At 44.0% G+C, this 14,336-nt stretch overlaps 1 protein-coding gene across 3 annotated transcripts in view; it reads left to right on the top strand.

Annotated features, from left to right (window-relative positions):
• Nucleotides 1-14,336, top strand: part of CEP192 (centrosomal protein 192) — a 639,877-nt gene that overhangs the window by 308,229 nt on the left and 317,312 nt on the right. For all 3 annotated transcript variants that reach the window (XM_063923418.1, XM_063923417.1, XM_063923415.1), the window contains one exon: nt 6,294-6,446. In XM_063923418.1, the coding sequence (XP_063779488.1) occupies nt 6,294-6,446 (153 nt within the window). The remainder of the gene's footprint in view (nt 1-6,293; nt 6,447-14,336) is intronic.

Genomic DNA, 14,336 nt, shown 5'->3' with positions numbered 1-14,336 from the left:
GACGCCATACAGAGGTGCGTCAGGTTCAGGACATTGTCCGGTTGTCCTTGTATAAAGGTGCAAATTGTTGGTTCTCTCTGACTGTTCTTCGACTGAGGGATTGGCTGTTGTTCCCAATGACACAGATGTCGGAGGTGGGTTTCTGAGTAGATACTGACCGGTTAAGGTTCGGTATTTTTCATGTGGAAAGAGGTCTGGGGATCCAGAGTTGGATAAGTTTTGCTGTGACACTTCATCAATATGTTCCGTTACTAAAACAGTTGGGTGCGGCCTAAGAGGTTTTTTTTTTTGGTGAGCAGGTCTAATGCCAGAGTGGCTTTCAAGGGACCAGTTGGAAATGTGGTCCGGGTCTCACCTGCACATGCACCAGAATATAATCCTAACGGCCAGGACATCGCTCCTGTGGTGTCTGCTCGGTTCTCTCCTTCTGGAGGGATGAAGGTTCGGGATCCAGGTTTAGATCCTGGTGTCCGTGCATACAGATCTCTGAGGCTGGGGAGCAGTCCTTACAAGGGACGTATTTCCAGAGGATAAGATCAAGTTGGAAAGCTTGTCTGCAATAAGCTTTCTTGAATGAAGAGCTATTTTCGGTGAACGTATTCTTCGTGTTCTGCCCGTGTTGGTTCTGCCAGACTTGTCAGCAGTGGCGTAAATAAGCCGCGATGGCGGAACAAGGAGCAAAGCGGCATTGGCAGAAGATGCACAGTTTTGCTGTTGGGTGGAAAATCTGGTAAACGCTATATTAGCAGTCTACGTTCCGGAGGTAAACGACGGAGAAGTAGATTTCCTCTGCTGACGCGATCTCCATCCGGATGAAATTCAGTCATCATCGAGAAGTTTTCACAGACGTTTCAAGTCTTTGAGGAGTGTCGCAATTGGACATATTGGCGTCTCGTCTCAACGAGAGGCCTCAGGGATATTGTTCCAGGTCAAGGGACACTTAAGCTACAGCAGTGGACACCCTTTGTGACACCGTGGGTGTTTTTAGTCGGTATATGTGGCCTCTCTGCTTGCACTTTTTTTTTTTGAAGGTGATAATCGTAAGATGAACAAAGGTTCAGGCGATCCTCTTGGATCCTGTCTAGACAAGGAGGGTTTGCTATCCAGTTTTTCATGATTTACTCATAGAAGATTCCTGCCCTCTTCCTCCATGTGAGGAACTGTTACAACGAGATCAGGGCATCTATCAAGACTTACCTCGGCTGCGTCTGACGGCGTGACGGTTGAATGCCATATCCTAAGCCGAATGGGTGTTCCCAGTGAAGTATTTTCCTCAATTCTTCAGGCTAGAAAATAAGTAACGGCAAAGCCTTACCACAGTAGTTGGCGTAGCTATTTGTCTTGTTGCGTGTCCAGGAAGGCTCCTATAGAAGACTTTCAGCTAGGTCGTTCTTATCCATACTTTACAAGCCGGTGTGGATGCAAGCCTAAAGTTAGGCTCCATTTCAGTGCAGTATGACCTTATAAATAAAAAAAAAAAAAAAAAAAAAAAAAAAAAAAAATTCTCTCTTGGAAAGTGGTCATGCTATTGGCTTTGACGTCCCCAAGGCGGGTGTCGAAAGTGGTGGTTTTATCTCACAAGAGCCTTGTTTGATCTTTCATGTGGATAGAGAGGCATTGAGAACTCGGTTAGTAGTTCTGCCAAGAGTGGTTTCTGGGTTTCGCAGAAATCGGCCTATTTTGATGCCGGTGGTTACTTAGGCATTAGCTGGTTCAAATTCTCTCGATGTAGCCAGGGATTTGAATATTTAGGTAGCCAATTTGGCTCACTTTGGAGAAACAGAGGCTCTGTTTGAACGGTATGTTCCCAGCGTGATTTGGGGTGACTGCGTTATGCAGTCTGTTACACGCTGGATCTGTGATGCGATTTGGCATGTTAGTTCTACGGCTGGATTGCCGTCACCGAAGTCGGTGGAGGCCCATTCTACTGGGAAGATGGGCTTTTCTTGGGCGGATGCCTGAGGAGTCTCGGCGGTTCAACTTTGCCGAGCGGATACTTGGTCGGGTTCAAACACTTTTGCTATGCTCTACAAGTTTGATACCCTGGTTGATGGGGAACTTTTGTTTGCTCAATCGGTGCTGCAGAGTCGTCCGCACTCTCCTGCCCGTTCTGGAGCTTTGGTAAAGATCCCATGGTCCTTTTGGAGTCCCCAGCATCCTCTAGGACATATGAGAAAATAGGATTTTAGTACCTACAGGTAAATCCTTTTCTCTTAGTCCGTAGAGGATGCTGGGCGCCCGTCCCAGTGCGTACTGTGTCTGCAGTTATTGGTTTTGGTTACACTCTGGTGGTGTTTCTTCTCTGTCAGACTGTTGCTGCCATTGTTCATGCCATGGCATGCGGTGTCTTATTATTGGTTGTGTTGACACACAGGTTGTGTTACATATTCTCTCAGCATGTGGCTGCGTATTGTTCATACCGTTGGCTGGTATTCTATTGAATGCCACGTTCTGCGGTATGTTTGTGGTTGTGAGCTGGTATGACACTCACCGTGTTTATATAAAAATAAATTCTTTTCTCGAAATGTCCATCTCTCCTGGGCACAGTTTTCTAACTGAGGTCTGGAGGAGGGGCATAGAGGGAGGAGCCAGTTCACACCTAGTTTAAGTCTTTATAGTGTGCCCAAGCTCCTGCGAATCCGTCTATACCCCCATGGTCTTTTTGGAGTCCCCAGCATTCTCTACGGACTAAGAGAAAAGGATTTACCGGTAGGTACTAAAATCCTATTTTTTCTTTTTCATTTTTTTCTCTCTAAAAAATAGATGGGATAGGGGTTTTTAAACTTGCAGATACTGTAGGATAATACGGATTTGTATATTCCGCCTACAAATTACAGAGACGTTTTATTATCCCCTCCAAAACACTATTTTGAAAAGATACTTATTTGCTGAAATGCAATTGTTGGCGCTAATTATTGATAATTAATTTAAATTGTGAAAATAAACCATTTAGATACCATTTATCTGCTACCAATACTTTGCTTATGGCTGCTAGCAACCCTCTACACTGTTCTGCTATCTTATTTTCCATTTTAATTGGGTTTGACTATTCCCGTTCTGTCATACTATTTAGTCTGCGCATATTGGCACAATGCTATTTCTAATTGAATTGCAGTGGATTTCTGAGTGCGCTTCATGAAAATACCCCGTGAATCGCTTTTTAATTTAATGCGCAACTTCACACTATGGATCTTACAGCTAATTGAATCTGCCCCTAGTTCTTCAAATGGTTATATTTACCAAATTAAAAAACACACTCACTCACTCACTCACTCACTCACTCACTCTCTCTCTCACTCTCACTATAAAATCATTTACCTTTTTAATAAATAAAACTTTCTGTAGTAGTTTTTTGCTTCGGGGGAATTCATCCACTGTAGGTAAAATGTGAGGTAGTAACGACTTTTAACACACATGGCTACTTATCCCGTATCCCATGTGTTTTTCGGCCGATAACTGGTAATTTTACTGAATGGTAAAAAACGTGAAGTAATTGGATTGTATAATAGTACTATCGGCCTAAAATGCCTGTATTTACCTTGTGGTAAATTAAAGCATGTGTTAGGATACTACCCTTACTGGAAATAACTATCCTGTAACACAAGGGCTTCCAATATTTTTACCACCTCTAAAACTTATAAAATAGTAGGGTTGTCAGCAGTTGTTTTTTTCTTTCAAAGTATTGTAAGCAAGATATCTATTAAAAGAGAGCTTTTTAATATTTGAGACCACAGAGAGATTAAATAAACCTGGTTTTGAAGCTGGGGCACATATAAAAAAAAATTATTATTTTTTGTATTGCCCTTTTATCTCCTCCTGCTTCGTGGGTTTCTCTCTCTTTCAAAGAAATTTTGATCCTCTCAAAATGTTTGGTTTAACTCCTCTCTTCTGGAATTTAGTAATTTTGTAATCCCATTTTAGCTTTCTCTAAATCTACATTGCATGTTAAATTTTACTTGAACTGTCACTTGGTCTGTTTTTTTTTTTTTTTAATAACCTTTATTTATATGGTGCCACAAGGGTTCCGCAGCGCCCAATTGCAGAGTACAAAAACAAATAATCAAAACAGGAAAACAGCGATTTACAAATGAAGACAATATAGGGCAAGTACAGGGTAAATAAACATAGCTACATCAGCAGATGACACTGGAATAAGCATCAGGTGGTGGAAGACTGCTGGGTTTGGCGCATTTGAAGATGATTAAATTATGAAAAGGATAAGCACATGAGGGAAAAGGGCCCTACTCGTGAGAGCTTACATTCTAAAGTTTTGAAGGTACATATTGTCATTGTTTTTATACCAGTCTGACTTCAAATCACAGCATGGATTGGCCCAAAAATACCCCAGATTCTTAATATTTTTTTAATGTTTCTTCAGAAACCCGATCACGTGGGTTTGAGCTCGGTTGTTGAAAATGTATGCTTTTTGTTTTGAATCTAGATTTTTGTAGGACTCTAGTTCAATCAATATTGTTGTAGCTTCCCATTCTAATTAACTTTTTTGTAGTTTAAGATTGCAGGACATCTATTTTTAGAATAATGCTCAAAAAGAATCTCGCAAGCATCATTTTGGTTATGGCTCTCCATATTGAGAGTGCTTGAAAAACAGGAAAAGATTGGCATCTCTGGAATTCTTGCTTCTAGGTGCTTAATAACTATGTATTTACCATAGATGCTGTAGTTGTCTTAAATGCATCAGAACTATTTTTGACTCTGACCATTCACCAGAAATGTTTAGGACTGTAGCCAATTAGCTGCAGTAATTTATCTATCATGTTAGCTCTAATGCAAGCACTTATCAAGGATTTAGCCCCGATGATGGCACTTAGCGGCTGCAAAAACACAGATCCGTGCCTATTACGTGTTTTTGTGCAAAAAGAGTAATGTTTCTCGCAATAAAAATAGCTTGATAGCTATCAGGCAAAAATGGCAACAACAAAAAAAATTCTGCAAGAAAACTTAACCTTGGCGAATAGGATACCCCCCGTTACCAAACTTTAGACAATTCAGATGATAGGATGTACACTGAAAGCATCATAAGTGAAGCTACAAGTTATTTGCTTAAACCTTCAGCTGTGATGTCATATTGTTGAAAAGTGGCCTATCTTTCCAGTGCAGCAATAACTCCACTGATTCTTAGACACTGTACAGCAAAGACAAAATGGTGCCACAATTGTGCATGTGTGTCTAGCCATTTTAAAATTAATTCGAGAACTGTTATTAGTATGCTTGCTTTATAGACACACATTTATTTTTTAAGATTAGACCAGAACCTGCACACTGTTTTTGACACACATGGTGTATATATATATTTTTTTTAAACCGCATCCCAGATACTGACCCACTTGCTTGCTATACAGAAGGCCCAGTAACAGACCACACACGGCTGCTGAGCGTTTACGCGAGCAGCTCTGCACACTAGCCTGACACACAGCTAATCAGTTGCGCTGCTTCGCAAAGCCGGATGGCAGGGGAGTTTCACCAGGCTGACTGGTCGAGAAATCTAGTGTGGGGGAGAAAACTGCTGCAAATAAAAGCATTGCCTTTGTAACTGCTGAATTCCAACTTAGGGTTCTATTCAATGCATGTCTGATCCTTTCCGACGGAAAGGATCCGACAATGCAGTATTCAATTTGCTGCCAAATCCTACAGGTTTTGGCCGTTCTCGACAATGTCAGTCCTACTTCTTTTAAAGTTGGATTGACATTGTCGAAAATGGGACTAAAAGCTGTCGGATTTGTCCACAGACCCGACAAAACACTTGGATCGGCGGCTAATCCGCCGATCCACGTGTTTTCCGACAAGTCATAATTGCCAACCTGTCGGAAAAAACGACAGCCCCATTGAATAGGTCGACTCACGGCTCGACCTAATCCGCCGATCCACGTGTTTTCCGACAAGTCGGAATTGCCAACCTGTCGGAAAAATGACAGCCCCATTGAATAGGTCGACTCACGGCTCGACCTACAAAAGTCGGAAACTGCCGTCTTTCCGACAACATCGCAGTTCCGACTATAATTGAATACACCCCTTAATTGAATACACCCCTTATTAATGAAATAGTTGCACTAAATTACATTTACTATAGGTTAATGAATATTAGGATATTCAGTAAGCACATCTGCTAAAGTAAATTGAGGCTACTGTACATCCAGTAAGTCGTGATACTCCAAAAAGACAGCCATACAGAACTACACAGCATATTGTTGTGTATTAAGCTAAATGCTGATGTTTATTTTTGTTTTGTGGAACTTCAAAAAAAAATTGATTTTTTTTTTTTTTTTTCCCCCCAGTGGAAGGTTCAGCACATAGTGTGGTTTACAAAAATGAAGAAGGCAAGTGGGTCACTGATCTTGCATACTATAAACCATTTGATAATGAACAAGGTGTTAGTTTTTCTGGAGAAGTTAATGATCTGCTGAGTAGTGAAGACTTTGTTATTGGAAGTAAGTGATCAAAAATTCTAAACTTAAAACAGTTATTTTTAATGTACAACAATACTTAAAAAAAATTATTTTGTCTACAGTGTGTTGACTTTTTGAGTTACTGCAGAAGAATACCGCTCTATGAGCATGAAGAGTTTGTCCTTTTCTCAGATTAAACCGAAACATGTTCATTTTAGCTGCAAGAGCTCCTTTTGCTTGTAGTGGTCATCGGACTATGTTTAGTAGTCTGGAAAGGAATCCTACTGGTATTAAAACTTCATCATAAGAATGGCTAGTGTGTTGATAGGACTTGACTTCTCTTCTTTCCACAGTGGAAATGAAGACTGCTAACTTTATCGCTATACGTGTGGGACTATTTATGCTTCCGTAGCTTTGTTCCCTTTTGACCTGTTGTCAAGTTAGCAGGCCCTCACAAAAATAAAAACACAAAGTACCAGCGCTGGCTGTAAGAATTATATAAAGACGGTTTGCTGAATAATATAACAATTTATTAAACCATTAAGCCAGGAATAGATTCCTGTTATTATTCTTAATAACACTTTAAATTATAAATTCCCCCTGGGTATAATCACTTTTGCATCCACTCTCCTCTGGGACATATATTGTTACGGCTAGGACAGTCTCCAGATGGCATTCACTGTAGCAGAAGATAGTTACCAGTTCCACAATGGAGATATATGATGGCATCAGCTTTAGGAAGAGTCCATTGCTAGCTGTGTTTGTGGATCCGGTCTTTTATCTTTGTTTGAATAAATTTCCCAGTGATAGGAGCAGTGTCCAATAGGTGCCGAAGATGTCAAAGTCCCAATATATCGTGGAGTGATGCCCAGGTGGGTAGATAGGCTCAACGTGTTTCGCTGGCAACAGAGTGATCCAACTTCCTCAGGAGCATGAATTCAGTGTATATTGGGTCTCTATTTATACCCTGCTTAATAAATTGATAACCAACACCTGTCCGGTGCTTAATTAAAAACCGCAGCAAACCGTCACAAATATAGCTTTAAATATATCATTATTTGCACAAAATTCTGCTGTTATATGCAAAACAAATCCCACCTCAAAACGAGTATTAATACTTGATTTATACATAAAACTAAAATTGAATGAAGCCGGTCACATGACATTAAAGAACACGTGATCCGGATTCTATACAATCCTATTGGTCCCATTGTAGCATGTGATCTAAGTCACATGATCGGAGACTCGATCGTCCCCTTCTTAGAAGGTACTTATTGTAGTTTCTAGGTTTAGAAGGATCCTTTTGGTGCACGTGACCCCGAGTCTCCGATCACGTGACTTGCTAATCATTGGTTCACATTAGTCATATGTTATGAGTGACGTCATCGGAGGAAAATCCCCTTCACAAAGGGTACTAACTGTTCTTTCTATGCTTGTACTTTAGTTATATATCTCACAAATCCCCAAATGACGTGACCATAATTAGTGAGAGAGAAACGTTATATACAAATAGAAATAAATATAAATATATTTCTCTGACGTCCTAAGTGGATGCTGGGACTCCGTAAGGACCATGGGGAATAGCGGCTCCGCAGGAGACTGGGCACAACTAAAGAAAGCTTTAGGACTACCTGGTGTGCACTGGCTCCTCCCCCTATGACCCTCCTCCAGACGTCAGTTAGAATCTTGTGCCCGGCCGAGCTGGATGCACACTAGGAGGCTCTCCTGAGCTCCTAGAAAGAAAGTAATAGTTTAGGTTTTTTATTTTCAGTGAGATCTGCTGGCAACAGACTCACTGCTACGAGGGACTAAGGGGAGAAGAAGCGAACCTACCTGCTTGCAGCTAGCTTGGGCTTCTTAGGCTACTGGACACCATTAGCTCCAGAGGGATTGAACACAGGGCCCGACCTCGATCGTCCGGTCCCGGAGCCGCGCCGCCGTCCCCCTTACAGAGCCAGAAGCAAGAAGTTGGTCCGGAAAATCGGCGGCAGAAGACTTCGGTCTTCAACAAGGTAGCGCACAGCACTGCAGCTGTGCGCCATTGCTCCTCATGCACACCTCACACTCCGGTCACTGATGGGTGCAGGGCGCTGGGGGGGCGCCCTGAGCAGCAATATAATATACCGTGGCTGGCAAATCTACACCATATATAGTCAGGAAGGCTATATAGGTGTAAAAATACCCCTGCCAGAGAACCAGTAACAGCGGGAGAAAGTCAGTTGAAATAGGGGCGGGGCTATCTCCCTCAGCACACTGGCGCCATTTTATCCTCACAGTGCAGCTGGAAGACAGCTCCCCAGGCTCTCCCCTGTAGTTTTCAGGCTCAAAGGGTTAAAAAGAGAGGGGGGGCACTAAATTTAGGCGCAGTATTACATATATATAAGCAGCTATAGGGGAAAAATCACTCAGTTATAGTGTTAATCCCTGTGTTATATAGCGCTCTGGTGTGTGCTGGCATACTCTCCCTCTGTCTCCCCAAAGGGCTTTTGTGGGGTCCTGTCCTCAGTCAGAGCATTTCCTGTGTGTGTGCGGTGTGTCGGTACTGCTGTGTCGACATGTTTGATGAGGAGGCTTATGTGGAGGCGGAGCAGGTGCCGATAAATGTGATGTCACCCCCTGCGGGGCCGACACCTGAATGGATGGTAATGTGGAAGGAATTACGTGACAGTGTCGACTCTTTACATAAGAGATTTGACGACATAACAGATGTGGGACAGCCGGCTTCTCAGCTCGTGCCTGCCCATGCGTCTCAAAAGCCATCAGGGGCTCTAAAACGCCCGCTACCTCAGATGGCAGACACAGACGTCGACACGGATACCGACTCCAGTGTCGACGACGAGGAGACTACTGTACATTCCAATAGAGCCACCCGTTATATGATTGCGGCAATGAAAAATGTCTTGCACATTTCTGATGTTACCCCAGGTACCACAAAAAAGGGTATAATGTTGGGGGAGAAAAAACTACCAGTGGTTTTTCCCCCATCTGATAAATTAAATGAAGTGTGTGAAGAAGCGTGGGCTTCCCCTGATAAAAAGTTACTAATGGCGTACCCTTTCCCGCCAGAGGACAGGTTACGCTGGGAGACACACGACTATCAAAGAAGGTGGCACTGCCGTCTCCGGACACGGCCGCCCTCAAGGAACCTGCCGATAGAAAGCAGGAGGCTATCCTGAAGTCTGTTTATACACACTCAGGCATTATACTGCGACCAGCTATTGCTTCAGCATGGATGTGCAGTGCTGCAGCTGCGTGGTCAGATTCCCTGTCAGAAAATATTGATACCTTAGACAGGGACACTATATTGCTAACCATAGAGCATATAAAAGACGCGGTTCTGTATATGAGAGATGCACAGAGGGATATTTGCCGGCTGGCATCTAGAATAAATGCACTGTCCATTTCTGCCAGAAGGGGTTTAAGGACCCGGCAGTGGACAGGGGATGCAGATTCTAAAAGGCACATGGAAGTTTTGCCTTACAAGGGTGAGGAGTTATTTGGGGATGGTCTCTCGGACCTAGTTTCCACAGCGACAGCTGGAAAATCAGCATTTTTACCCCATGTCCCCTCACAGCAAAAGAAAGCACCGTATTATCAGGTACAGTCCTTTCGGCCCCAGAAAGGCAAGCGGGTTAAAGGCGCGTCCTTTCTGCCCAGAGGCAGAGGTAGAGGGAAAAAGCTGCAAAATACAGCCAGTTCCCAGGAACAAAAGTCCTCCCCTGCTTCCGCTAAGTCCACAGCATGACGCTGGGGCTCCACTGGCGGAGCCAGGTGCGGTGGGGGCCCGTCTCAAGTGCTTCAGTGATCAGTGGGCTTGCTCACAGGTGGATCCCTGGATTCTACAAGTAGTGTCTCAGGGATACAAGCTGAAATTCGAGACGTCTCCCCCTCGCCGTTTCCTAATATCTGCCTTGCCAACGTCTCCCTTGGACAGGGAGGCTGTGATAGAGGCAATTCACAAGCTGTATTCGCAGCAGGTGATAGTCAAGGTACCCCTCCTTCAACAAGGAAGGGGTTACTATTCCACAATGTTTGTGGTACCGAAACCGGACGGTTCGGTGAGACCCATTTTAAATTTAAAATCTTTGAACACGTATATAAAACGGTTAAAGTTCAAGATGGAATAGCTCAGGGCGGTTATCTCAAGCCTGGAGGAAGGGGATTACATGGTATCACTGGACATCAAGGATGCTTACCTGCATGTCCCCATTTACTCTCCTCACCAGGAGTACCTCAGATTTGTGGTACAGGACTGTCATTACCAATTCCAGACGCTGCCGTTTGGTCTGTCCACGGCACCGAGGGTGTTTACCAAGGTAATGGCCGAGGTGATGATACTCCTGCGAAAAAAGGGAGTTATAATTATCCCGTACTTGGACGATCTCCTGATAAAGGCAAGGTCCAAGGAACAGTTGTTGATCGGAGTAGCACTTGCTCGGCAGGTGCTACAACAGCACGGCTGGATCCTGAATATTCCAAAGTCACAGCTGGTTCCTGCAACACGTCTATTGTTCCTGGGGATGGTTCTGGACACAGAACAGAAAAGGGTGTTTCTCCCGGAGGAGAAGGACAAGGAGTTGTCATCTCTTGTCAGAGACCTCCTAAGACCAAAACAGGTGTCGGTGCACCACTGCACGCGAGTCCTGGGAAAGATGGTAGCTTCTTACGAAGCAATTCCGTTCGGAAGGTTCCATGCACGGATCTTTCAGTGGGATCTGTTGGACAAGTGGTCCGGATCGCATCTTCAGATGCATCAGAGGATAACCCTGTCTGCAAGGACCAGGGTGTCTCTACTGTGGTGGCTGCAGAGTGCTCATCTTCTGGAGGGCCGCAGATTCGGCATACAGGACTAGGTCCTGGTAACCACGGACGCCAGCCTTCGAGGCTGGGGAGCAGTCACACAGGGAAGAAATTTCCAGGGACTATGGTCAAGCCAGGAAATGTCCCTACACATAAATATTCTGGAACTAAGAGCCAATTACAATGCCCTAAGTCAGGCAAGACCCCTGCTTCAAAGTCAGCCAGTACTGATTCAGTCAGACAACATCACGGCGGTTGCCCATGTAAACCGACAGGGCGGCACGAGAAGCAGGATGGCGATGGCAGAAGCCACGAGGATTCTCCGATGGGAAATCACGTGTTAGCACTGTCGGCAGTGTTTATTCCGGGAGTGGACAACTGGGAAGCAGACTTCCTCAGCAGACACGACCTCCACCCGGGAGAGTGGGGACTTCATCCAGAAGTCTTCCGGCTGATTACAAACCGATGGGAATGGCCACAGGTGGACATGATGGCGTCCCGCCTCAACAAAAAGCTAGAAAACTATTGCGCCAGGTCAAGGGACCCTCAGGCGATAGCGGTGGACGCTCTAGTGACACCGTGGTTGTACCGGTCGGTTTATGTGTTTCCTCCTCTTCCTCTCATACCAAGGGTGCTGAGGATAATAAGGAGAAGAGTAAGAACTATAATCATTGTTCCGGATTGGCCAAGAAGAGCTTGGTACCCAGAACTTCAAGAAATGATCTCAGAGGACCCATGGCCTCTACCGCTCAGACAAGACCTGCTGCAGCAGGGGCCTTGTTTGTTCCAAGACTTACCGCGGCTGCGTTTGACGGCATGGCGGTTGAACACCGGATCCTGAAGGAAAAGGACATTCCGGAGGAAGTCATTCCTACGCTGATCAAAGCCAGGAAGGACGTGACCGCAAAACATTATCACCGCATATGGCGAAAATATGTTGCTTGGTGTGAGGCCAGGAAGGCCCCAACGGAGGAATTTCAACTGGGTCGATTCCTGCACTTCCTACAGTCAGGGGTGACTATGGGCCTCAAATTGGGGTCCATTAAGGTCCAGATTTCGTCTGTCGATTTTCTTCCAAAAAGAACTGGCTTCCCTGCCGGAAGTTCAGACTTTTGTTAAAGGAGTGCTGCATATTCAGCCTCCTTTTGTGCCTCCAGTGGCACCTTGGGATCTCAACGTGGTGTTGGATTTCCTTAAATCGCATTGGTTTGAGCCACTTAAAACCGTGGAGTTAAAATATCTCACGTGGAAAGTGGTCATGCTATTGGCCCTGGCTTCGGCCAGGCGTGTGTCAGAGTTGGCGGCTTTGTCATGTAAAAGCCCTTATCTGATTTTCCATATGGATAGGGCGGAATTGAGGACTCGTCCCCAATTTCTGCCTAAGGTGGTTTCAGCGTTTCATTTGAACCAACCTATTGTGGTGCCTGCGGCTACTCGGGACTTGGAGGATTCCAAGTTGCTGGATGTAGTCAGGGCCCTTAAAATTTATGTTTCCAGAACGGCTGGAGTCCGGAAAACTGACTCGCTGTTTATCCTCTACGCACCAAACAAGATGGGTGCTCCTGCTTCAAAGCAGACTATTGCTCGCTGGATATGTAGCACAATTCAGCTTGCACATTCTGCGGCGGGACTGCCGCATCCTAGATCAGTAAAAGCCCATTCCACGAGTAAGGTGGGCTCTTCTTGGGCGGCTGCCCGAGGGGTCTCGGCTTTACAACTTTGCCGTGCTGCTACTTGGTCGGGGTCAAACACATTTGCAAGATTTTACAAGTTTGACACCCTGGCTGAGGAGGACCTGGAGTTAGCTCATTCGGTGCTGCAGAGTCATCCGCACTCTCCCGCCCGTTTGGGAGCTTTGGTATAATCCCCATGGTCCTTACGGAGTCCCAGCATCCACTTAGGACGTCAGAGAAAATAAGATTTTACTCACCGGTAAATCTATTTCTCGTAGTCCGTAGTGGATGCTGGGCGCCCATCCCAAGTGCGGATTGTCTGCAATACTTGTACATAGTTATTGTTAACAAAAGGGTTATTGTTGAGAGCCATCTGTGCAGAGGCTCCGTTGTTGTCATACTGTTAACTGGGTATAATATCACGAGTTGTACGGTGTGATTGGTGTGGCTGGTATGAGTCTTACCCGGGATTCAAAATCCTTCCTTATTGTGTCAGCTCTTCCGGGCACAGTATCCTAACTGACGTCTGGAGGAGGGTCATAGGGGGAGGAGCCAGTGCACACCAGGTAGTCCTAAAGCTTTCTTTAGTTGTGCCCAGTCTCCTGCGGAGCCGCTATTCCCCATGGTCCTTACGGAGTCCCAGCATCCACTACGGACTACGAGAAATAGATTTACCGGTGAGTAAAATATTATTATAAACGTATTGGACCTGACTTATATTTATATTATTAGTAAGGCTTTTCCCGAAATTCACTCGGTCCAGCACGTTTAATATTTGTAAATAACCAATATGGCTATTAGTACATATAGACAAAATCCTCTTATATGTTTTAATATTTTAATACATTATGTGTTACAAATGAAGAGCAGAGATATAACACAGAAATAAAGATGAAGCACATTCACGTGTGTAATTATAAACATATGTAATTCACACTTATACTCATATACACATATATATATATATACACACGCCTGCATGTACACACATATACATATATATAATACATACATATATATGTGTGTACCCACATATAATTTAGACCAATAATTTCATATAAAAAGTATTCAGTTGTTATTTGAACCTTTATAACACACATTCGTGAGAGATTTAATATTAAATGAATGTACACACATGTGCATATAATATCCAAAATCAGGAGTTGCTATCACCAATCAGGCAATTGGTCTGATATGATCCATATATATATATATATATATATATACACACGTGCATAGATATAAACCATCATTTCTTATACTGACAGTCATCTCAAAAATTTAATTTTAACCCAAAAAATTTCATCAAACTACTGTATAGAAAATTAAGTTTTCCCAAACAGCCTAGATCTTCTGATGATATATATAGAGAAGGGATGGAAAATATTGGGACAAGAATTACTAGAACAGGGATGGAGGCATAGATCCCCAACTAGAGGACCGAATTTAATTCAATTGC

This window comes from Pseudophryne corroboree, chromosome 5 (assembly GCF_028390025.1).
Source record: "Pseudophryne corroboree isolate aPseCor3 chromosome 5, aPseCor3.hap2, whole genome shotgun sequence".
In the NCBI taxonomy this organism is placed as follows: domain Eukaryota; kingdom Metazoa; phylum Chordata; class Amphibia; order Anura; family Myobatrachidae; genus Pseudophryne; species Pseudophryne corroboree.
This window is presented reverse-complemented; position numbering and strand designations above follow the sequence as displayed.